The sequence below is a fragment of the Vigna unguiculata genome, chromosome 3 (genome assembly GCF_004118075.2).
Source record: "Vigna unguiculata cultivar IT97K-499-35 chromosome 3, ASM411807v1, whole genome shotgun sequence".
Taxonomy (NCBI): domain Eukaryota; kingdom Viridiplantae; phylum Streptophyta; class Magnoliopsida; order Fabales; family Fabaceae; genus Vigna; species Vigna unguiculata.
In genome coordinates, this window is record NC_040281.1 from 14,476,230 (window position 1) to 14,502,502 (window position 26,273).

At 37.5% G+C, this 26,273-nt stretch overlaps 5 protein-coding genes across 5 annotated transcripts; all 5 read left to right on the forward strand.

Annotated features, from left to right (window-relative positions):
* Positions 1-1,231: 1,231 nt before the first annotated feature.
* On the forward strand, positions 1,232-2,983 carry LOC114177329 (berberine bridge enzyme-like 13). Its single transcript, XM_028062621.1, has one exon. The coding sequence runs from the start codon at positions 1,376-1,378 to the stop codon at positions 2,963-2,965; it is 1,590 nt and encodes a 529-aa protein (XP_027918422.1). The 5' UTR covers positions 1,232-1,375; the 3' UTR covers positions 2,966-2,983.
* Positions 2,984-9,073: 6,090 nt separating this feature from the next.
* On the forward strand, positions 9,074-11,031 carry LOC114179891 (berberine bridge enzyme-like 13). The gene has a single exon (XM_028066380.1). The coding sequence runs from the start codon at positions 9,236-9,238 to the stop codon at positions 10,805-10,807; it is 1,572 nt and encodes a 523-aa protein (XP_027922181.1). The 5' UTR covers positions 9,074-9,235; the 3' UTR covers positions 10,808-11,031.
* Positions 11,032-11,836: 805 nt separating this feature from the next.
* Positions 11,837-12,886, forward strand: LOC114175066. Its single transcript, XM_028059825.1, has one exon. It carries the CDS (start codon positions 11,837-11,839, stop codon positions 12,884-12,886), a length of 1,050 nt encoding a protein of 349 aa, XP_027915626.1.
* A 1,451-nt stretch (positions 12,887-14,337) lies between these two features.
* On the forward strand, positions 14,338-17,057 carry LOC114175067. The gene is made up of 2 exons (XM_028059826.1): positions 14,338-16,171; positions 16,291-17,057. Exons 1-2 carry the CDS (start codon positions 14,338-14,340, stop codon positions 17,055-17,057), a joined length of 2,601 nt encoding a protein of 866 aa, XP_027915627.1.
* Positions 17,058-24,732: 7,675 nt separating this feature from the next.
* On the forward strand, positions 24,733-25,580 carry LOC114175069. Its single transcript, XM_028059828.1, has 3 exons — positions 24,733-24,930; positions 25,025-25,129; positions 25,218-25,580. Exons 1-3 carry the CDS (start codon positions 24,733-24,735, stop codon positions 25,578-25,580), a joined length of 666 nt encoding a protein of 221 aa, XP_027915629.1.
* Positions 25,581-26,273: the final 693 nt, after the last annotated feature.

Below are 26,273 nucleotides of genomic sequence, written 5' to 3' on the forward strand. Positions count from 1 at the left end.
TTATTAATGTTACAACAAAAAAAATATTTTTTTTTTCTTTTGGGATAAATATGTTTTTGGTCTCATAACTCAGTTAAAATTTGAATTAGTCTCTTTTCAAGACTTTGACCAAATATAATTCTTCAATTCTAGAAATATGTGAATTTAATTATTTAACCAAATTTTGGCAAGTTTATTTGATGTTTTAATCGTTCTTTATGATAGTATTTCAATTAACAATGAAGTAAAAATGTGTTAAACATGATAAACAACTCACATACAATCATGAAATGTATTCGAAATATTAAATAAACTTAATAAAATTTGATCAAAATAACTAAATCCACTTATATACACGGACAAATACATATTTAAACTTATTCTTTTTTTATTCAAATTCGATTGGTGTTGAACCTCATAGAGACAACGCTCATGCATTTATATTTTAATTAATTTGCAATTCAATGCTTCCAATTAAGGGAAAATTGAATTCATGTAACAGTTGCACTAATTTTCTAATTTAATCTATACACGCAAACCAATAAAAAAATATTGATGTGCAATTAACGCATTTAGTTTCATAATATAGTGCATCCAAAATTTTCAATTAGGATAACAAGAAATTGTTTTACCAATCAAGGTTATTCAATATACACTTCAAAAAGCAATTGATTTTCAATTCACGTACGTGACAAAAAGCTTTCAATTAATTAAAAGAAATGCAGTGGTTAAAAACATAATTTCATCATAGAGCGCGAAAACATAAAATTTCTACATCTTTTAATTTTGTAAATAAATTTGGAGAAAAACATAAATCAAGTTAGTTACAGTAAGTGTTTTTATTTTATTTTATTTTTATTATAATTTTTCATAATAATTAACAAATTTTAATATTTTATTAAATCATATTTAGATTCATAATAATATTAAATTAATTCGTCCTGTAATTTTAAAATAAATATTTATGTTGAATTAAAATATAATGAAATGTACGAATCACTTTGATTAGAAAAATATATTACTCATGATATTAAAAAGATATACTTGCTAATAAATGTAATGAATAAAGACGGTACACAATATTTTATAATAGTAATATAGTCTTAGTTAATTTTGTATTTAGATAAAAGGTAAAATAAAATTAAAAGATAACTAGGGATAATATTAAATAGATGTAAAAAAAATTAGAAAAATAATACTATAAATTTCATTCAATGGTCAGTTATACTAAATTACTTCAAAAAATAAAAGATAAGAGTAAAAAAACAAGAGTCATGTTATCATTCTTCAGGAATTAATTACGTTCATAATTCTTAACTAAATGAAGCTCAATGGCCACGTTATATATTGAGCTTTGGTGTGACACTTCTCTGCCCAAAACAGGGAGCACAGAACCATGGTATCTCCAATCATACCCTTGTCACTTTTAGTCTTCCTTCTATCAGTTTCATTGGCTAATTCAGCTTCACCTGCACAAAGTTTTCTACAATGTCTCAAATTGAATTCAGGCAGAAAGCCTTCACTTGATTCATTAATTTACACCCCAAGCAACCGTTCATTCACCAGCATCCTTGATACAACCGCACAGAACCTAAGGTGTTTGGTGCGTTCAGCGCCAAAACCCGAGTTTATATTCACTCCCGACAGTGATTCCCTTGTCAAAGCAGCAGTTATTTGCTCCAAGAAACTTAGTATACACTTTATTGTGCGAAGTGGAGGGCATGACTACGAGGGAATCTCTTATGTTTCTGAAATTGAGAGCCCCTTCATAATAATTGACCTGGTCAAGCTCCGTGGCATCAATGTTGATATCAAAAGCAACACTGCTTGGGTTCAAGCTGGTGCCACAACTGGTGAACTGTACTACAGAATATCTGAGAAGAGTTCAGTTCATGGTTTCCCTGCAGGCCTTTACACAAGCTTAGGCATCGGAGGGCACATTACAGGAGGAGCATATGGAGGCATGATGAGAAAGTATGGCCTTGGGGTGGATAACGTCATAGATGCTAAAATTGTTGATGCCAATGGCAGAATTCTTGACAGGAAAGCCATGGGAGAAGACCTGTTTTGGGCAATAAGAGGAGCTGGAGGTGGAAGCTTTGGCATCATTCTTTGGTGGAAGCTAAAGCTGGTTCCTGTGCCACCAACTGTGACTGTTTTTACAGTTACCAAGAGCCTTGAACAAGGTGCAACCAAGATTCTTCACAGGTGGCAAGAAGTGGCTCCTTATATTGATGAAAACCTGTTCATCAGAGTCATCATTGAGCCATCAAGCGCTGCAAATAAGACTCACAGGACTGTCACAACTTCTTACAATGCTCTCTTCCTTGGTAGGGCAAGCAAACTCCTCCAAATCATGAAGAAAAGCTTCCCTGAGTTGGGTTTGACAAGAAAGGATTGCTTGGAAACTAGCTGGATCAAATCTGTACTCTACCTTGCAGGCTTTCCAAGTGGCACCCCTCCTGAAGTACTGCTCAAAGGGAAGTCAACATTCAAGAACTTCTTCAAAGCAAAATCAGATTTTGTGAGAAAACCAATACCAGAAAAGGGTCTTGAAGGGCTGTGGCAAAGGTTGCTGCTAGAAGATAGCCCCTTAATGATTTGGAACCCGTATGGTGGAAGGATGAGCCGGTTCTCAGAATCTGACACCCCATTTCCTCACAGAAATGGAACACTGTATAAAATTCAGTACCTGACTGTATGGAAAAAGGGAGACAAGAATCCTGCAAAGCACATAGATTGGATTAGGAAGCTTTACAAATATATGGGTCCTTATGTTTCTAGCTTTCCAAGGGAAGCATACGTGAATTACAGGGACCTTGATTTGGGAGAAAACACCAAGTACAGCACAACCTACGAAAAGGCACGTTCTTGGGGCTATAGTTATTACAAGAACAACTTTGAAAGGTTGGTAAGGATTAAGTCCAAAGTGGATCCTCAAAACGTCTTCAGGCATGAGCAGAGTATCCCAACCCGTCGATTCTGATCACAAAAGCAAAAAAAATGAGAAATAAGGCTTTGTGCTGCTACAGACTGTGGTATCCATAGATTTGTGAGAGGATTAATAACTTAATGTGCTAGTTTAGGGAAAGGAGGATACAATACAATTATATTAGTTGCTTTGATTTTGGCCAAGTTGAAGTTGTGAGAAACAGATTTGTGTCTTTCTGATTTGTGTATTTCAGTATCATATGTCTGAGTGGCTGAAGTGTTGTTTCTCTAGAATCCGAAAATAAATTCTTGAATGAGGAAAACGAATTTCTCTCACCGTGCGAGTTATTTTTGTTTATTATATCGATAAATATCCAAAATTTCGGCTTCATCATTCCTATTTAATCAATTAAGTAATGACCTTATCACTAGGAAGATCAAATCAAGCCGGCTCAACCTCAAGATTAAGATGGATTGGTCTTGATTCAAGGTCTAGATTATTCGGTATTGAAATTCAGCATTAGTGTTTGAGTAGGCCTTAATTGAATTTAACCATATTTAGTTTAGGTCGAAATTCGGTCATATTCAGTCAAATCGGTATTGACCGAAATTTGGTCAAATTCACCCGAGTTTGCCATAATTTAAATTTGGAAAAATTTGGTTGTGTTGACATCGACTGGATTCGGCTGAGTTTGTCCTGACTGGAATTTAACCAAATTTGACTAAGTTGGCTTCGACCAAAATTTGATCAAGTCGACCTCGACTAAAATTCAGCCTAGTCTTCTCGACTAAAATCGGACTGATCTGGTCCCTATCAAAATTCGATCGAGTTGAACCAACAAAAATTTGACCGAATTCGATCGAGTCTACCTCGATGACACCACTTTTAGAAAATTTAATTTAGTTTTTTTATAAAAAATAGATTTTGGATTTTGAATCCGATCCAAATATTTGGATTTGGATTTAAATCTTGATCCAAATATTTGGATTTAAAAAAGAAAGAATTTAAACTTGTTTTGCAGCAAAAGTAAATGCATCTAAAATCTAATCTAATTATTTGAATCTAAAATGAATCTAGAATAGATATTTGAAAATCCAATCCATGATCATTCCTATCAATCGCTTGATGTAGGAAATTGAAACACATTCTTTCTAAAGTAAAATAGAATTTTTTCTCTTAAATATTTTTTTATGTCCACATTTTTTGTGTCTACATTCTCGCTCTATACCTTTATATGAAGGGGTTCCTTGCCGGTATATGTAAGACCCGTAGAATTTAATTAATTAAATAATTAATTAATTAATAAATGCGGGTGGGAAGAGCATTTATGATACTAAATTCTGATTGGTATGACGTAGAAAAATACTAGCTCAAGTGGTTAAGAGTACTTAATTGTGTGTGAGGGCTTGAGTTTAAGTCTTATGTATGCCAATTGTGTGTTATTTAATTATTATTGTTTTGATAATATGTTTAGTCATGTTTCTTATGATATAATGCTTGAATTGTATTAGTTTGAATGAAATATGAATTGGCATGATGGTTTGACATTGATTTGGCATTTGTATGGTTGTGGGTTCAACTCTTGGAGAACTCAAATTAAGCTTTATTTTTGTCATTTTGGGTTTTTGGCTTGAATTTGAAGGGTTAAGAAGCATGGGCAACCATAGGTGGTTGAGAAATCAAGGAAAGGATTCAAGGTTCATATCTTAAGCAAAGGAATTTCCAAAGGTTAGGGGAGCTGGACTCCGTTTCTATTTGCTCGTCCAACGAGTCTGCATAACGCAAACACCCGAAATCCTACAATTTTGACAGCATTCAACCAAACCAAGCCATTCTAAAACATTACATACAATTCTAGATAACAAATAAGTCACATTTCAAGAATCAACCCAGGAATTCAATCAAGTATCAAATATCCCTAAATCCAAGTCCCATTCCAATCCTTATACACTACATTGCTCATACCTTATATAAATTCATATCTATTCCCAAAGTCATCAAAGTTTAATACTCTCACATAAGCATTCCATGTATCTTTCCACATACAAAATTTCTTAACATTCAAGATCATATACCAATCATGCTTTAAACCTCCTTTCCACTCAACTCCTCAATTACCAATTTTGATCAGACCACCCTAATTTTCATAGCACATGGTAATTCCAATTTAATACATATAAAATCATGCATCTGGGATCATTCACTCTAATTCATAAATTTACACAAGACCAACATACCAATTGCAACCAATAAATCACTATACAAGTGAGATAACTCCAACCACACAAGATAAACCCCAAAATTCATCAACTTAGAAGCAAGATCAACCCTAATAGAATAAAAAAGAAAATAAGATTGGATTAACTCCCCTTACCTGGATCAAAGATGCTATCCTCAACCAACTGCTCCCTAGAACTCTAAAAGAACCACGTTCAACAGTCAAAGAATAAACATTACTATGCAACAATGACTCTTCTTAATTACCACAACAACTAAATTAGGTGAGGATATAATGGTAATAATGTATGACGCTTAGCGTGTTACTAAAGGAACCTTTAGGGGTGCAGGGAGAAACTCCCTTTAAAAATAGATATAGATACCATTTACACTTCAAAAGCACAACAACTAAGACCAATAAAAACCAACAAAAAAAATAAAAATATACAAAACTTTAGATGGCCTGAATTTTCTACTTTCAACATGAAATGTCAACACATTGTATGCTAGACCCAGAAATTTCTGAATTTAAGTAATAATCCTAAAAAAAAGAAACAATGTACAAAGCATTTTCATTAAAGTATAACGATTATAATTTAAAAAAATGCATATCATTTACACTCCAAATTCAAAAAATAAGAACAATAAAAACAAACAGAGAAAGAAATCACTAAAATATAATAATTAGAATTAAATAATTATAATCATAAAATGGATATCGTTCACAGTTTAGAAAAGTTTAACAAATAAGAACAAAAAAACACCCCAAAAAATAAAAAATCATTAAATTATAATAATTATAATTAAAAAAATGATAGTATTTACACTCTAGAATCCCAACAAAAAACAACATAAAAACCAACTAAAATGTAAAAATCACGAAAGTATAATAATTATAAGCATATATTAAATACGTAAAATATATTTATGTTAGCACTCTAATATTTTTTCCAATGAAACACCCAAAAATAGAGAATTTCTATTTATAGATTACATACATCATAAATATTAAAACTCACTAAGCAAACGTAATTCATACATAAATATACTCACGATTTAATTTATAGTCTTTTTAATAAAGTTTCTCACAAGGCGTTAAGGAAGATTACACACAGCATGCACGCACGCATGCACGCGCGCACGCACGCACGCAAGTACACACACTGTAACCAAGCGGCACACTCTACTTTCAGTGAGCGACCAAATCTGTCAACAAAAGAGGCGTTTCCTTTCACAACCAAATCTGTCAACAAAAGAGGCGTTTCCTTTCACAACATGGTTAAAGGAGCTTTCATCATAACCCTTCGGAGCCCCTACCGATCAATCAACAAACTTGGCTAAGGGAGCATTCATTAGAACCCGATTAATTAAGGGCGAGCTCGTTCAGAGCCCCTACCGGTGAGCAACAAACTTGGTTAAGGGAACGTTCATTAGAACCCCTACCAAGCCAAATCGGTTGATTAAGGACGAGCTCGTTCAAAAACCCTACCGATTGATCAACAAACTTGGTTAAGGGAGAGTTCATAAAACCTTTACCAAGCAAAATCGATTGGTTAAGGGCGAGCTCATTCGAAACCCCTACCAATCTATCAACAAGCAAAAAACAATGAGAATTAAGAAATGCTAAGTGAATTAATCATCATAGAGAAGTCAATATCTATTAATTATAACAACATATTTGAAAAGTAGAAAATAAAAGGCATAACAAACGAATAATGACACCTTGTATTCATATTTTTAATCAGAGTTGTAAAAATCAAGAAGTCGATCATTGACGAAACAACAAAATATCTTATTGTCCTTGATTGACTCACGTTAAAAATAAAAGACAACTCTAAAAACTAAAATTAAAAACAACAAGAACTAGGGGTCAACAAGGTCTGCATGGTCGGCTTCCTTGTCATCAAAGATGTCAACATGAGTAGGAGGGGCTTCAATTGCTACTACTTTAGGCTCGCTTGGCAGGTCTTTCACATGAACCAGCTTCACCGTCTGAACCCGATGGCTATTTATTACTGATATCTTTAAGAGTAATGGTGCTATTACCTTTAGGCGCAACTCAGTTGATTGACTCTTGAATCTTTGAAGACAACTTAAGCGATGACAACAATAAAGACTCATCATCGACATATCCCTTCCCTTCCCGACTAGAAGAACCTCTCAAGCTGGAAACCACAAGGGCAAACATTATTACCTGGTGAAGAAAGAAAAAATTTGAGTGGCATATCAGGTGAGCAAGAAAGGAAAACTATGAAAATGACATAGACCATTGTTCCTATTTATAGAAAATCTTTGGGACACATGGCAACACGAGGAGCATCTTATTTCCCACCCCTCAACAGTCCAAAAGACACGACTCTTCAAATTCATGCCTAACAAGCACGAATCGCAAGGCGATAACACAGTCCACAAAGTGTCACATCCCCAAACGAAGTAGTATGATGAGCGACTAATCAAACCCTTTTTGCTTTGGCACAAGACCTTACTCAAGGCATTAGGGGCTTTTCTACTACATGGGTCGGTCAACTGCCCTATCAGTCGACCGACCCCCGCTAGAGTGATTTTACGTCAAGAAGGTTTGCACTAATGTGACCAACAACTACTCATTGACAAAGTAGATTCATCGCAATGTCAAGAGTTGGACTGCCCCAAGGTTCCACTTGATGTCCTCTTATGCAAGTTATGTGCAATGAATAAAAGTCGCTCGATGATTGAGAGGATCACTCGTAGTGCCAAATGTTGGATTGCCCCCAAGATTCCAGTCCAGTATCCATTTATACAAATTATATGATATGTTATCCAAATGGTAGGCTGAACATTGTAAGAATGAATTAACTAGTTTTGTAATTAGCATTGACAAGTCATTAATCAAGTTTAAAAAGTAATTGGGTCATAATTAGGCCGATCCTAATCATAGGCCTATGTAGGAAACTATAAATATAGGTCAAAGGTAATGTTGTTGGATCTTTTCTCTTGCATTTATTACAACATTTATTGTTTTTCTGATTGAACCATTTTTAACTTTAGCATTGGAGTTCCTTTAACAGGTACACCGATTGACTAACAAACTGAAGAACCGAACGACTAGAATAAAGATTAAAAGACTTGACAAATTGTTAAGTAGATGTTTGACTCTTACACCTAAAACATAAAACACTATTAATGAAAGAATCAAAAGGATCCCCGTAAATCAACATGCATAAGCTCAAAAATTATTTGTGTTCTCGTAGCACAATTTGGAAAAGATAATTTCCTGTGTTTTGTATCGATACACGAATAGGTGGTAAAGGTAATCAGAGGAAAGACCTTGAACAATTTAATTTTGAAGCATGTGTCAATCATAATATGATTAGTTTTCTTGCACTTAGAGCACCATTTTTGAAGCATGTTATTATTTATTATTTTTTTCTTTTCCAGTTAATGTTTTCAATTTCTTCATCTTCTTTTTCTTTCCGAAGAATCATTACCACCCTAAGGCCACCAAACGGATTCCAGGTTTAAAGGTAATATAAAATTATACAGAATTTGTTTTATTTGGTGCAAGTAGCATAATGCTGCAAAAAGGAAAAATACATGGCTCTCTCATACAATTATTCAAAAAAACATCAAGAAACCCGTGGGATAATGCATTGGCTTGTACATTACTAAAGATTAATTGTAATAGTAATACCACATTTTCTTTTGAGATGAAACAAGAAAGTCAATGTCATATTATAAACTAAGAAATTTCTCAACATAATCAATGCTGTATTGTATGTTTCCTCAAATAATAAAACTAGGACTGCATTATAAAGGGCGTATCTTTTTATTACAATATCTTATTTGAAATTGCTTTAAATAAAAAATGTTAAAGCATGAAAGATTTTGTTCAACTCTATATCATTATTAAGAAAATAAATTGTTAAACAAATAAAAATCATGATTAAAACTAGAACATTCACTCCAAACAAATGTTCATGCTCTTCTTTGTCAGCGTGACGCATGTCTTACCTCAAACATCATATAATGCTACTGCATTCTGGCACAATAGCTGAAATATATATAGAACATTGGTGACACCCTCCATGGCACAAAAACAAAGAGTCCCAAACCTGAACAAAAAAGACCATGTTGTCACCAATCTCACACTTGCCACTTGTAGTTATCCTATTATCCCTCTCATTGGCAACTTCAGCAAAACATCAAGAAAGTTTTGTCAAATGTCTCAACTTGAATTCCGACAGATCATTTCCGTTTAATTCGTTAATCTACACTCCAAACAATCCTTCATTCAGCAGTGTTCTTGACTCCTCCGGGCAGAATAAAAGGCTTTTGGAGCCTTCAGCACCAAAGCCTCAGTTTATATTCACACCCACCCGAGATTCCCATGTTCAAGCAGCAGTGATTTGCTCCAAGAAACTTGGGATTTATTTTAAAGTGCTTAGTGGTGGCCATGACTTTGAAGGAGTCTCGTACGTTTCCGAAACTGAAAGCGTCTTCATAGTCATTGACTTGATCAAGCTCCGAGAAATCAAGGTTGATATCGAAAGCAACACTGCTTGGGTTCAAGCTGGTGCCACAAACGGTGAACTGTACTACAGAATATACGAGAAGAGTGCAGTTCATGGCTTCCCTGCAGGGGTTTGCACAAGCTTAGGACTTGGAGGGCACATTACAGGAGGAGCATATGGAACCATGGTGAGAAAATATGGCTTAGCGGTGGATAATGTCATAGATGCTAAAATTGTTGATGCCAATGGTAAAATTCTTGACAGGGCCGCCATGGGGGAAGACTTGTTTTGGGCAATAAGAGGTGGTGGAGGTGGAAGCTTTGGTATTCTTCTATGGTGGAAGATTAAGCTGGTTCCTGTGCCCTCAACTGTGACAGTTTTTACAGTTAACAAGACCCTTGAGCAAGGTGCAACCAAGCTTGTTCAAAGATGGCAGGAAGTGGCACCCTATGTTGATGACAACCTCTTCATCAGAATCATCATTCAAAGAACACAGAGAACTGTGACAACCTCGTACAATGCTCTCTTCCTTGGTGATGCCAGATCACTCCTTAAAATCACGAAGACAAGCTTCCCTGAGTTGGGTTTGACAAGGAAGGATTGCTTGGAAACTAGCTGGATCAAATCTGTGCTCTATTTTGCAGGCTTTCCAAGTGGCACGAATCCTGAAGTTCTACTTCGAGGAAAGCCACTAGTGAAGACCTTCTTCAAGGGAAAATCAGATTTTGTAAGAGAACCGATACCAGAAAGTGGACTTGAAGGATTGTGGCAAAGGGTGGTTGCAGAAGACAGCCCCATGATTTTATGGAGCCCATATGGTGGAAGGATGGAGCAGTTTTCAGAATCTGACACCCCTTTTCCTTACAGAAAGGGAACAAGGTTCATAAGTCTGTACTTGTCTTTTTGGCAAGATGGTGACAAGAATGTTGCAAAGCACATAGATTGGATTAGGAACGTTCACAACTACATGGCTCCTTATGTATCTAGTTTTCCAAGGGGACAATATGTGAATTACAGAGATCTTGATTTGGGAGTAAACACAAAGAATAGCACAAGCTACATAGAGGCAAGTGTTTGGGGTTATAGATATTTCAAGAACAACTACGATAGGTTGGTGAAGATTAAGACCAAAGTGGATCCTCAAAACATCTTCAGGCATGAACAGAGTATCCCACCTCTTCCAGTGTGATCATAAAAGCCAAAAAATGGGAAATAAGGCTTTTGCTGCTACAGTCATTAGACTGTGGAATCCAAAGTTTGGAGCAATAAGTATAAAATTATATTTGTTACTCTGTTTATGGTTGATTTGATGTTGTAAGATACAGATTGTGTACCTAATTATTTGTTATCTTTGTGATCTGTGTATTTCACTTGATTATGCATGAGCCAGAAGTGTTGTTTCTTAAGCAAAAACTGTGCTACCTACTACTAGTAATCTTTTAATATCTAAATTGAAGACTTCAGAAAAACCGTTCATTTATTACGTGTTCATGAATTATTTGATTAATTTTAATATATTTTATTAATAAATTATTACTTTAATTGCCTTAAGATACACAAGTAAGAGTTGTTGAAGATTTTAAAACAATGGAGGAATTGATATAGGCACGTTAAATGATTGATTAGGTTTCTTAATATTTTTAACTATTATACATTTTTGAATGAAATATCAAACACAAAAAACAACTTAAATTATAGACCAAATATAAAAATTAAATTAAACTATATATATATATATATATATATATATATATATATATATATATATATATATATATATATACTCCCCTGAATTTGAACTCGTCAAGCTCGGAAGCATCGGACACCTTGGACACCTCGCCAAGCTCGGTAAACCTTATAGGTAAAAAATATCGTTCACCACGATCTTTTATGTAACTGACAAGTGAGTATGCCCTTTTTCTAGGAACATCATACTGCGAGATTATCGAAGAAGTTACGGAAAGATATGTGGAGAAATGGTTAGTGGTTAGCTGGAACCCAGGAAAGGAGGTAACTGAAGAGAGAAGGAACCTGATAAAACGAAAAAGGAGAAGCTACACAGGATAGAAAAAAGAGAGCAAAAGAGAGAGAGAGAGAGAGAGAGAGAGACTGATTATTCTGGTTTTGGCTATAATTTCCAAACCGGAACATTGGCGCCCACCGTGGGGTACGGTAAAACTTGAAACTGGCACCACTTAAAGAGAAAAGACATCCAAAAATGGCGATTACAACATCAGAAAGCAATAACAACAATCAAGCAACCCTGGAGCAGATTATGCAACACATTGAAACTCTGAGACAGAAGAACGAGATTATCAGAAAGCAAGCTGACGGTGAGCGAACCCAGTGGTTAGCGGAGAGCGAGAGACGACGAGTAGAAATGGAAGTTGAACACGAAAGATTAAGGAAAGAAATGGCGGAGGCAAGACAGCGTTCAGACGAATCGATGCGTCAACAGGAACAATTGCATAAAAGTAACGAAGAACTACGAGCTTGGATGCGGGAGCGTAGCAATTTTAGAGACTCCAATATCAGTCGAAGAGGGGCAGAGCAGGATGAAAATCACCCATTGGCCAGGGTGATCATGGAGGAGGCAATCCCACCCCATTTCCTTATCCCTAAAGTATCTCCTTTCACCGGTGAGGGTGATCCGGAAGCACACCTGAAAGCTTTCCGAGCACAAATGTTGATATCGGGTGGAAGTGATGTAGTGCGTTGCAAAATGTTTGTGGGAACATTCTCGGGCTCAGCACTGAAGTGGTTCGGCAAGCTACCCAACGCCGCCATCCCTTCTTTCCCTGTTTTTTCCCGCCTCTTCCTAGAAAGGTTTGCGGTAAATCGTCCAAAACAGCTACAAATCGCAGATATGTTCGATATGAAACAACAACAGGAGGAGTCACTGAAACAGTTCCTTAACCGGTTCTGTGACGTTAGCATGGGGCTCACGAATCCGAGCAAAGAGATGTTGGTGGGAGCCTTTGTGAAGGGGTTACGAGCAAATCCTTTCAGCAAATCCTTAATTCGAGCACCAGCCACTACTCTGGCGGAAGTAAGGAACCGAGCCACCATTTACATAGAAACCGAGGAAGCAATGCAGAGGAAGAGATTGGAAGAAAGGCGACCTCCCCCACAGGAGTATAAGGGAAAGGATATTCGTCGACAAGTATTGGAAACATCCTCTCCCCATAAAAGAGCCAGTCGCAAGTTCACACCATACAATCCACCTCGTCCGTTCGACAAGAAGATAACTAAGCCTATGTGCCCCTAGCTGTCGGAGCCCAAGATTCGAATCTTGAGAGATCATGAACTGGTCAAACATCTGCGTTTTCCCTTGGAGATTGGTCGGCTTCGTGGAAGAGAGCTATCGTCCTGGTGTGAGTTTCACAAAACCCATGGGCATGATACCGAAAATTGTTATTCCCTGACAGGTCTGTTGATCAGCTTAGCTCGCCAAGGGCTTATGAGCAAATACATCAAAGATGACCTACCCAAGACAGAACCCGCTAAATCATCACTTAAGCCAACGCAAGGGTCTCACGAGATTCCCATCCTGGGGGACTTCAACACAATAGCAGAAGGATTCGCAGGCGGCGGATCGACAAGGTCGGCTAGAAAACGATACGCCCGAAGTGTAATCATGGCCACGACATCGAGACCGCCATTGCCGATTGCCGATCTGATTTTCACGAAAAAAGATCTAGAGGATGTGGTTCCTCATGAAGACGACCCAGTGGTGTTATTTGTGATTCTGATGGGGAGAAATGTGCACAAAATATTGATTGATCAAGGAAGCTCCGCCGATGTCATGTTCTGGGAAGCATTCGTCAGTTTGCAAATCCCTAGAGATCAACTTCTGCCATTTGATGGAGTCTTAGTAGGATTCTCGGGAGAACAAGTAGAAGTCCGCGGTTACGTAAACTTGAGAACGACCTTCTCTGACGAGCACGCCGCAAAAACGATAATAATAAAATATATTGTCGTCAACGCTCCATCATCTTACAATATGCTGCTTGGACGACCCTCCCTCAACATGCTCGGAGCCGTGGTCTCCACCACTCACTTAAAAATGAAATTTCCAGCGGAAGGGAGATTAGTGACAATGAGGTAGATCAAGAGGTTGCACGTAAATGTTACGAAAGAAGTCTACGCTCTCGACGAGATACTTACAATGTCTCTCAACTCCCTACTCGTACAGATCTTCCAGAAACAGAGCTCGACCCAAGGCCGACTATAGATCAAGGACCGAGACCTATAGGTGAACTAAAAGAAGTCGAGATCCTCTCGGGGAGAAAGATGAAAATTGGCGCAGATCTTGACCCAATTGTCGAGACGGCCTTGTGCCGTGTCTTGCGCACGAACATGACGTCATTTGCATGGTCGGCCCGTGATATGCCTGGGATCAACCCGGACATACTTTGTCATAGGTTGAATATAAATCCCCAAATGAAGCCGCGAATTCAGAGGCGACGCAGACTCGACGAAGAAAAAGCTCGGGCCGCATCCGAGGAGATAAGGAAACTGGTGGAGGCTGAGCATATCTGAGAGATACAATACCCGGATTGGCTAGCCAATGTAGTAATGGTAAAAAAGGCCAATGGGAAGTGGAGGATGTGTGTCGATTTCACCGATTTGAATTTAGCCTGCCCAAAAGATTCTTATCCACTGCCCAATATCGACATACTCATAGACTGAGTTTCAGGCTGCGGATTGCTAAGTTTCATGGATGCATACTCGGGCTACAATCAAATCCGAATGCATCCCTCCGATGAGGATAAGACCGCATTCATGGGCATTAAGGCGAACTTTTGCTATAAAGTAATGCCTTTCGGCCTTAAAAATGCGGGAGCAACGTATCAAAGGATGATGGACAAGATTCTTCAACCTATGTTAGGTCGGAACGTCGAGGCATATGTCGATGATATGGTGGTGACCTCTGCAGGAAATGGAACTCATGCCTTGGATTTGCAAGAACTTTTTGACACGATCAACAAATATCAATTGAAGCTGAATCCTGAAAAATGCGTATTCGGTGTCAAAGCTGGAAAATTCTTAGGGTTCATGCTAACCGAGCGAGGCATAGAAGCAAATCCGGACAAGTGTCTTGCAATTATAAACATGAGAAGTCCAGGTTGTATGAAGGAGGTCCAACAACTAACAGGTAGGATGGCGGCATTATCCAGATTCCTCGCGAGAAGTGGAGATAAAGGACGTCCCTATTTCCAGTGTTTAAAGAAGAATGAGAAATTCCAATGGACCTCGGAGTGTGAGGAATCTTTTCTTCAACTAAAGAAATACTTAAGTCAACCTCTGGTGCTCTGTAAGCCAGAAAAAGGATACCTTCTACAATTATACATCGTCGTAACCGAGTATGCCATTAGCTCGGTTCTAGTTCAAGAAAGGGAGGGAAAGCAGTGTCCAATATACTTCGTCAGTAGGTTGTTACATGGTGCAGAAAGAGGATATCCAACCCTTGAAAAAGCCGCTTTAGCAATCGTCATCTCGGCCAGAAAACTCAGACCCTATTTTCAAAGTTTTAGCATCCAAGTTAGAACTGATTTACCAGTAAAGCAAGTACTCAAACGACCAGACATGACGGGGCGACTCGTCAAGTGGGCAATAGAATTGGCAGAATACGATGTATCTTACGAATCTCGAGGTCCTGTCCAAGCACAGGTTTTATCAGACTTCGTCGCCGAGCTCACCTTGCCCGCCCCAAATGGATCTGACCTCACCAACCAGAATAACGAAATGTCTGAATGGATCCTATCGGTCGATGGTGCATCTAATCAAAAAGGCAGCGGGGCAGGCATGGTGTTAGAGGGTCCAGGAGGGATCCTTGTAGAACAATCCTTAAAATTTTCCTTTAAAGCTAGCAACAATCAAGCTGAATACGAGGCTCTCATTGCTAGTATGTTATTAGCAAAGGAAATAGGAGCGACTCAACTGTCCGCTCGAAGCGATTCTCTATTAGTTACGGGTCAAGTCAATGGAGAATTTACTGTCAAGGATCCCCAGCTAGCTAAGTATTTAGATTATATGAAAACATTGGCCACAACTTTCCATACTTTTCGATTGACTCATGTCCCGCGAGAAGAAAATAGTCGGGCCGACCTCCTATCTAAACTCGCCAGCTGTACCAAACCAGGTCAACAAAGGTCAGTAATAAAAGAGACTCTGACAAATCCTAGGGTCAACTCGTGTAATGGTTTCAGGGTAATGACTCTGAACAAAACGTCCGCCCCAGAATCTTGGATGACTCCCATCAAAACCTTTTTAGCTGACGGAGTTTTACCAATAGATGTTGTTGAGGCTCAACGCCTCAAGAAAAGCTCAGCACGGTACACCTTGATAGATGGACATATGTTTCGTTTTTGGTTCTCGAGACCTTTATTGATGTGTATTGAGAAAGAGGAGTCTAATAGAATCATGTCGGAGCTACACGAAGGGATCTGTGGCAATCACGTTGGAGGTCGGACATTGCTATTGAGGGCCTTAAGAGCAGGATATTTCTGGCCTACAATGAAAAAAGACTGCATGGAACATGCCAAACGATGTGATCAGTGCCAAAGGCATGGAAATTTCTATCGATCTCCTCCTGAAGGACTACACTTATACATCCTCCTTGGCCCTTTCATACCTTGGGTATAGATATTCTGGGTCCTTTCCCAACAGCTATTCGGCAATTGAAATACCTTATAGTGGCGGTGGAATATTTAACGAAGTGGATAGAAGCAGAGCCAGTCGCTTCAATCACCGCATCAAAGGTAGAAAAATTCTTATGGAAAAACATAGTATGCCGGTTCGGTGTTCCTTGCAGACTCATATCCGACAATGGCACCCAATTCACCAGCGCGCAGGTTCGACACACATGTAAGCAATTAGGAATCACCCAATGTTTTTCCTCTGTCGAACATCCGCAGACAAATGGTCAGGAAAAAGCAGCGAATAAGGTAATTCTAAAAGCACTTAAGCGTCGCGTACTTACTTCCAAAACTTCCTGGTCGGATGAAATTCCCAAAATCTTGTGGGCATACCACACCACACCTCAATCAACTACCCATGAAACTCCCTTTAGTCTAGTTTACGGAACAGACACCTTATTACCAGTTGAGATCGGGAATCTTTCAGATAACAGAACTAAAGTCACCATGAAGGAAAACAACAAGGGAATCCGAGCTAACCTGGATGTCCTAGAAGAAATACGAGAACTGGCACGAATCACTAGAGAGGCCACAAAACGAAGAGTTGAACGAAAGTACCAAACCAAAGTCGTTCCCCGCGACTTCAAAGTCGGTGAGGACAAACTATCACCCAAATGGGTCGATCCTTTTCGGATTAGGGAAACGTTACCAGGAGGCGCGTACAGAATGGAAACCTTGGATGGGACCTCTATACCCAGAACATGGAATGCCGCCAATTTGCGCTTCTATTTTAGTTAAGCACTTTACTTCCTTTCTTCTCCATTTTTTGTAACAAACTATTGGTACATTTCTTTCTTTTGAAGCAATAAAACCCCACACTCTTTTTCCCTGTCACACGGTAGGGTTTTTTAACGAGGTGGGAGTTGTTTATATAATGTGTTTGAAATTCTCTCTCTGGATTAATATAATCAAACCAACTTTATTTACGAAACCTCAGTACGCTGAGGGCTACGTCGGTCTGACCTCTAAATAAAAAGAGGTTTTAAACCTCAGTACGTTGAGGGCTCGATACGGTCCGACTTTATCTATGAAACCTCAGTACGCTGAGGGCTACGTCGGTCCGACCTCTAAATAAAAAGAGGTTTTAAACCTCAGTACGCTAACTCACACAAGCCCACAACCACATCGTTTTCATCATCCTTACATAAAGCCTGTTTTTCCCCAAGGGTTTGGATTCGTCTCTCGGTGCAGAAACCAGTACACTCCCTTTTTAGATTTAATGGAGCCCAAGGGTATTGTGAGTCGTAGGAAGTCATCCTAGATCTACTAAGGTCAAACAAAATGAATTTAAGCATAAACCCTAAGTCTCTTGAAAACATAATAATAAGACAAATGCGACTCCCAGATACACCCATTGCTTTAAATCTGAAAATTTTCATAGAAAAGTGTTTGAAAGAAAAGCGAAAGTAATCTATAAACCTGAGTATCAATCGAAACTAGATTAGGGTTCACCAGTCTGAAAGGTAAAGAAACAGAATTTTTGCATGCAAGAATGCCATCATCAACAATAAAATTCAAGAAAGATAAGTGAAAAACACACCTTGGTTGGAGTCATAGAGGGGGAAAACAGAAACACAATGATGGAGGTCGCGAAGGGCGCACCAGACAAGGGTTACTAAGAGATTAATGTAAATGAACAAAGAAAGAAGGTGAGGGATGTTTTAGAAAACGAAACGGTTACCCTTATTTAAATTATAACCGTTAGATTCAAAAACCACCATCGGTTCGATAAGCTGACACGTGTAAAAGTTAGGTGAGCGTAATAAATAAAGACAGAAATATCATGTCATTGATGGGTCATTTGCTGAAAGGAGAGAAAAGACAACTTCTCATAGTGCAAGCACATTGAAAAGTTGGAGGGTTGTGTACTCTCCTGGATTTGAACTCGTCAAGCTCGGAAGCATCGGACACCTCGCCAAGCTCGGTAAACCTTATAGGTAAAAAATATTGTTCACCACGATCTTTTATGCAACTGACAAGTGAGTATGCCCTTTTTCTAGGAACATCATACTGCGAGATTATCAGAGAAGTTACGGAAAGATATGTGGAGAAATGGTTAGTAGTTAGCTGGAACCCAGGAAAGGAGGTAACTGAAGAGAGAAGGAACCTGATAAAACGAAAAAGGAGAAGCTACACAGGATAGAAAAAAGAGAGCAAAAGAGAGAGAGAGAGAGAGACTGATTGTTCTGGTTTTGGCTATAATTTCCAGACCGGAACAATATATAATATTTAAAAGTTAAAGTTATAAAAAAATGTAAAGGCGTCTCATATTGAATTCAATAATATTCAAGCACTACAAAATAAAATCCTTAAATAATGATAAATTGTAGTGACAAAAAATAATTAGTTACTATAATGGCCAATTTACATATTAATTTTCTAAAAAATTTTGGTAACTAAAAATAGTTTTTAAATTGATCATTGTAGTGAATTGGTCACTAATATTAACTATCAAGGTTTTGGCTACTAAAGAAATTGTCTCTAGTTTATAAATTGGTATCTAAATTGGTCACTATAGTGACTAATTGATTTTTGTCACTAAAATTAGTCATTATTTAAGGATTTTCTTGTAGTGAATGATTGTTCAAAAATAAAATCACATCTCTTCTAAATTTAAACATTTTAATTTCTTATCTAGATAGATTGAGAGAGTCAAATATATTTTATTGATGTTACTATTTTATATGTTATAATCTTTTATTCTCTAAGAAGACGATAATTATTCTTCTCTGATAACATAAAAGGAACCAAGAAAGTGCACTTAAGTCATTCAAATGCATTGAGATAACATAAGTTATACTTTTTATCTTTATGCTAGTGGTGGTACACAATGATAATACAAACCATGATGATTTTGTCCTAGTGAGTTTTGGAAGAAATTCACAACAAATCTCTTGACTAGCACAACACTACTTGACAAACCATCACAATATTATATCCAGCCTAAACCTAGATAGATTAAGATGGTTAAACATATTTACACTAATGTCACTATTTGTATATGTTATTATCCTCTCATCATTTAAGAAGACAAGAAATTCCTTCTCCAAGGACATAAATGAAGCAAGAAAGCACATCCAAGAAGTGCAACAATATTGCATAAGTTATATTGTTTGTCTTCACACTAGTGGTAACACTTGATGATAATACAAACTATGATGATTTTGTTCTAATGAGTTTTAGAAGCCATTCATAACAAATCTCTCAAGTAGTGCAACTCCCATCTCACAAGCCTATATCTTCTATCCAACCTAAGCCTTCTACTTCCCAACCAACACTTATCTTTATAAGTATCACTCCCTTTGAAGTTGTCATATCTGAACAACTTCAACCCCTAAATGAACCTAATCCTCCAACCATAAATTATAAAGCCTTCACCACCAACTATAACAATAAACCTTCTCAACATGACCCTAAACATACCATAATTGTGACCATTCACTACAAAAAATATATATATTGTAAGCAGATTTTTCTTTCAATTTGGGGGGCTTTTTACCCTCTACAAATTAATATGCGGAGATTTTAAAATCTTCGCAATTAGAGTCGCCATAACCTATTTGCAGATGTCTATGGCGACCTCTCATATCTAATTTATATTGCAGAAGTTTTTTTATGGAGGGTTTTAACCTCTCCTATTAGTGACTATTATTTTGTGAAAGTTTCAAACCTTCATTTATTTGCAACTATTTTATTATAGAAATTTAAATCCTTCATTTTTTTTTAGTTTTTTTTAGGGTTAATAGCTTCTTCAATATTTTTTTTGAAATATTAATTAAAATAAATGTATTCTTCAATAGAAATAAAATAAAATTTAAACTATGTTAATTATAACACTTCTAATATATAATGGAATTTAAAATTTGTTCATATATTACAAAATAGTATTGTAATACTGTCTACACTTTCATAAGTAAAAATAATTACAACTATTTAAAAAGTACTATGTTCACCAGAATAAAAAATAAGTACAAGTTATAAACCATTCGTTTACACTTTCATTCCTTTTCATCTTGATCTTCCTAAGGTAAGAGGCTTCATCCATGATTACTTTCACATAAATCCCAACACCCTCATTCTCCTTAAGGTTATTTTTCCTATAGAATCTAATTGGTGGTAACCCTATTATCTTTGCTATGTCATACATGTCAACACATTCAATAAACCACTCAACTCAAAATCATCACACTCACAAAGAACTTCAACGCATCTTCATTCATCAACCCAACATGAGAAAAAGGCCTTTGAGTTTTATTAATAATAATATGTTAATGGAACTTACTAGTTGAAGGTGTTCTCTCAGTTTTCACAATAATATATACACTACAAGAAATCTGTTAATTACTGACGGACAAATACCGACGGATATTTATCCGTCTGTAAAATTAATTTTTCGACAAATTTAGCGATGGATCTTAAGCGGGAAAAATATCAACGGATTTTTCCGTCGGTAATAACACAAGAGACAGCTGGCGACGAATTTATCCGTCGGTAAAGTTTTCATGCAATTACTGATGAATTACCGACGAATTAGTCCGTCGGTAAGTTCGCGGATTAAACTTAAAAAAATCAGAAATCCTTTCCCCCCATTTCGTAAAACTCGTCTCCTCCAAAACGCATCACTGAGAACGCACCGCTCGTGTTGCCGCCGTTACTGCCACTCTGAACCGTCGTCGTGCCACTTCCAATCTTTGCCGTAACGGCCTTCTTCCAGTGTCGCTGCCCTCGCCCCACTACAAAACTCGGTTCTTCTTCTCCAAACGCATCATTGAAGTCGCCGCTAGTGTTGCCGCCCATTGCTGCTGCCACTGCCGCTGCCATGCCACTCCCAATCGCCGCCGTGACGGCCTCCTTCCAGTAACGCTTTCGGTGGCTTGAGTTTGACTTTGGGGATTCGCTCTAACGTCGATATAGAAGCAGGGTAAGGGTTTTGTTGCTCGAGCAATAATCCAAGCTTTTAATTCATCCTTACCAATTATTTTTTTTCTGATAGTTGCTTCCATTTTTGTGGCGAGAGGAATTCGAATTGGGCTTCCGCGTAAGTGAGGGTGCTCTGTTTGGTGTTGCTCCGGCCGTGGAGGCATTCCGGCCGTCGAGGTGCTCAGACCGTGGGGGAACCATTGGCTTTGGTGCTGTTGGGCTGTCGTGGAGGTAACACCCATTTTCCTTTCATTTTTCTTCCTACTGCAGTGCATCCGAATTGAATGACAGAGCATGTGCTGCTGATTTGAAGCTTAATTTTATGATAATTATCATCACCAATCTTTAATAATTATTTAGAAGACTTCATTTTAACTAACCAATTTATATAGATGCATGTATTTTGGACTACATTGTTTTGGTGAATGGAAAACTTGAACGTGAAAAGTAGTGAATTTTGATATGTTTATGATTGGAATTAATGATCTGATTTAGCTAGCTAGCATCTTCATTCGTTATTTATCATATTTTTTTGGTTTTGTTTTTGGTCCTTTCCATTGGCCATTAGGGTTTTGACTAGGCAAACTCGAATTACCTTGTTAATTCTGAGTTGTGATCTTTTCTCCACCTTTCTTCTATTAATTAGAACTTGTCCAATTAGTTTTATAATAGTTATATGCACTAGTGTACTTAATTTCTAAATATTTGCAGTTTTAGGTGTTAAGGACCTAGATTTCGAGTTGTTGTTGATTTTAGTCGTGGGAGTTCTTTTGTAGTCATATTTTGGCATTAGAAACTTGTGTGGATAGTTAGATTAAAGTTGCATAGGTTAGGGTAGTACATGCACATAGAAAATACTTAATTTAGTAGACTAGTCTTAGTTTTAGGTAGTGATTTTGTGTAAATCTCTTCGGAGGCAGTTTGTGTGTTAGGATTAAGTTTTTTCAAGTCATTATAAACTTGTCTAGGTAGTTTCTATCCACTTCTACCCATGATTTAGCATAACCATAGTTTTTAACCTATTTTTAGTGTCTTTTTAGAGGTTTTAGGTAGTGAAAGTTTGAGTTTTAGGTAAGATTTCAGTTTTGAGTTATTTCTTAGGTTCATTTTGTCATTTTAAGTTTGTTGAGTAGGTTCTAAGTGTTGTTTTTACCAGTTTTCATAGTTATCATATTAGAGCAAAAATGCAAAAAGTCAACTCTTGGTCAACTTAGCAACTTTTCATCCAATTTAGTGCTTATTTAGGCCACTGTTTCAGCTGCATTTTCTGCCATGGGATCACTTTTTCTGCATCAAACTAAGCCACAAAGTTAGTCACTCTAATTCAATGAGAAAAACATTAACTAAGTTGTGAGTGGTAGACTACTTATGCATAAAGTTAGCCTCCACATATGAATTTTCGTGTTCCATGTTATTCCTCACATTGGCCTAAGTTTTCATCATTCTTATACAAATTAGATTGTGTTTGCATCATTGCTTAAGAATTCCCTTACTAATTTGGTAGCCTTAGCTCATTTTGGCCAATTTCTAGTTCATTTTTTGAGTTTTGACTAGCTAAACTCGAATTACGTTGTTAATTCTAAGTTGTGATCTTTTCTCCACCTTTCTTCTGTTAATTAGAACTTGTGTATTGAAGCCTCCTAAACATTCTCCATCAGTTTACACTTGGATTTAAGGTTCAAATAAAAAAGTCAAAGTTTAGTCAACTTTCTAAATGGCTTCTTCTTTTGTAGGTACATTGACTATCTTCTTTTGTAGTTCCTTCTAAATGGTTTGATCCTTCTAGAGATGGTACAAGGGTGAATCCTAAGTATAATATTGTTGAACTTGAAATGAGTAAAAGATACCGACTTTTTGATCCATTCATTCTAGCTAATAATGTTAGACAAGTTTACTATGTCCCATATCCAGCATTTCGGAGCATCGACAAAAGTGGTTGGTGTGTTGTGATACAAACTAAGCCTAGGGGTCGCATTGAGTCAAATGAGGTGGAAGAGGATATTCCATATCAAGTTGATGAAATGTCACATGCCCATGAAATAATCGAAGTTGAAAGTGTATCTACATTGCATGACTTTGATGGTGCTCCTGAAGAATTGGAAGGAGAAATACAAGAAGAAGATGGAGAAGAAGAAGAAGAAGACGAAGAAGATGAAGACGACCAAGATGAAGAAGAAGAAGAAGAAGAAGAAGAAGAAGATTATGATGATGATGATGATGATGACGACGACGAGTATAACGATCATGACAAAAATGATGAGGAGAAGGATGACGATGATGATTGAATTATTTAGTTGTTGTGAGCTATTGTTGTGGTTGTTGTAATTGTTAAATTTATGTAAAAGATTCATTAACTATGTTTTTGCAAACTTTAAGTATTTCACTTATAAAAGTATTATTTTGTGGTTGGTAATGTGAACAACACTTGTCATTTTAAACTGTAAAATAACTATCTTGTTGATATTTGATGTTCAATTTTGTTGTTTTATATAGTTTGATTGTTGCAACGTCACCTAGACGTCGATCTAGTTCTGATAAAGGGAAGAAGACAAAGCCAAGAAGACAGCCACCACAGTATATCATAAGGGTTCCTAGCCAAATACTACAGAGTGCGCCCGTTCAGGCACCATCACTTGCTGGGGTACCCACACCACACCTTGTCGGGGTTACCACACCATCTACATCCACTCCGTCACCACACCCTATTGTGGTACCCACACTAGATCCTACCATGGTACTCACACCACCTACCTCCACACCACACCCTACTGTGGTTCCCGCACCACCTACCTTCACACCACACCCTACTATGGTTCCCGCACCACCTACCTTCACACCAAACCCTACTGTGGTTCCTGCACCACCTACCTCTACACCACAACCTTCCCATCAAGGACCCTCCCCTGTTGTGGTTCACACTTCTTGTAGACCTTCCTCATCCTTTAATCCCTCTCCTGATGTTTCTCCTGCAGTAGATGCTCCTGATTCAGCTGCTGATGATGTTCACCCTCCTCTCCATGAGCGACCGATGATTGAGCCTTTTAATCGGGTGTAATATCTATTTAGATCTTAAATACTAATTTGTATGCCATGACTTGTTATTTGCCTTGCCTTCTTTTTTATGACTTTTATGCATTTATATTTAGGTTTGTTCCTTCTAGAGTTGCTTCTCAGACAATCACAAGATCTATTAAGCAACAGTTCCTTTCGCCTTGGCCATCATGGGGTGCCATACCTCCAGAAGAGAAAGAACATTTTTGGCAACGATTTAAGGTAAAACGTCATGAAACTTATTTTCATTCTGTATTTATGTATGTATGTCAAATGAAAAGTAGATGGTCACTGCTATTAGACTTTAAATACCATGCATATTTTGTTGTCAAGATCATATGTACTTGATTTATTGTTACAGAGGTCGATTCAGTGAAGACCTGAGCACGAAGGTCAAATTAAAAAAAAATTCCACTCCAAAGCATCTCATAGGCTATCTGAGATGTTTAGAGATGCTCGGATTGTAGGAGAGCGCCCTTATTGGATTGGGGACCATATCTGGAATCGATTGCTAGAACATTGGAATTCTCCTTCTTATGGCAACAAGCAAATTACATCCCAGAGGAATAGAGCTTCAGAAAAGGGTGGGACCCTACACACAGGTGGTTCCATTACCACTCATGAGCATGCCCTTCGTATGGTATAAACCTTAATTTTTTTTTATTTTCATATTATGATATAATTTACTTCTTTTAAAATAGATGTATACATATAACCATTTATTTTGTTAAAAGGAAAAAGAGTTGGGGCGAGAGGCATATATTGATGAGGTATTTTACCAAACTCATCTTCGCAAGGGATCTGGCCAGTTTGCTAATGAAAGGTCTCGAAGAACACATGTAAGGAAATCCTTTTACTAATTATTATTTCCTTTAAACTTAAATGTTGTACCTTATTTAAATAATTTGTCATTGTTTTCTTTAACAGGAAGAATTTTCAACTAGACTCTCACAAGTCAGATCTGAGCAAGGGTCCTGTGCTGAGGCGTCAGAGCATAATGATGAGGAAGATGTCATTAGGACACAGTGTTGGGTTGACGTTGTCAGCGGAAAAAATAAAGGAAGACTTTATGGCACTAGAGAACTTGGCAAAGGTTACACTACTGGAAGAGGTATCCACAAACAACAAGCATCTTCTTCCAACAATGTTGAGGAGGCCGTGAACCGACTCACGCAACGACTAGAAGAATGTGATCAAGCTTATGAAAATTTGAGAAGTCAGTTTCAAAACTTCAAAAATCTAGTCATGGCCTTTCTGCCTGTTGATGCCCAGACCCGTCTTCAACAATAGCAGTCCAACCCAACACTGCCCCAGCAACAACCCACTCCAGTCCAACCCACACCAGTCCAACCCACACCAGTCCAGCCATAGATTGAGCAACAAGAAGAGCCTACAGAAGAAAATCATTCAGATGATTATGTAGATTATTAGGACTTTTTTCTATACTGAGTTTGTTACTTATGTATGCTTTTACATTAGTTAAACATAACCTATGACATTGTGATTGAAAGATGTTTATCTTTATTTCACTTTTATATACAGACTCTTAAAATATTTATGCGTATGCGTGTGATGTATGTATAAGATATCTGTCTGGATTGGCTACAGATAATTATAAGATGGGCAAGTCTGATTGTATTTGTGAGATTGCAGGTTTGATAAATTTTGTGGACTGTGCGAATACAAATTGCACTGGAAAACTGTTTTGAAATTACCGACGGATTATTCCGTCGACAATCCGTCGGAAATGCTGCGTCAAACTCATGTATATACCGACGGATCCCGCCGTCAATAATTACCGATGGATCTTGCGATCGGTAATTACCGACGGATCCTGCGGTCGGTAATTACCGACGGACAATATCCGTTCGTAAGTGTTAGCTATGACCCTTTTACCGACGGATTTTGGCCCGTCAGAAATCCGTCGAAAAAAGTAGTTTACCGACGGATATATGTTGTTATCGACGGATCTCGACCGTCGAT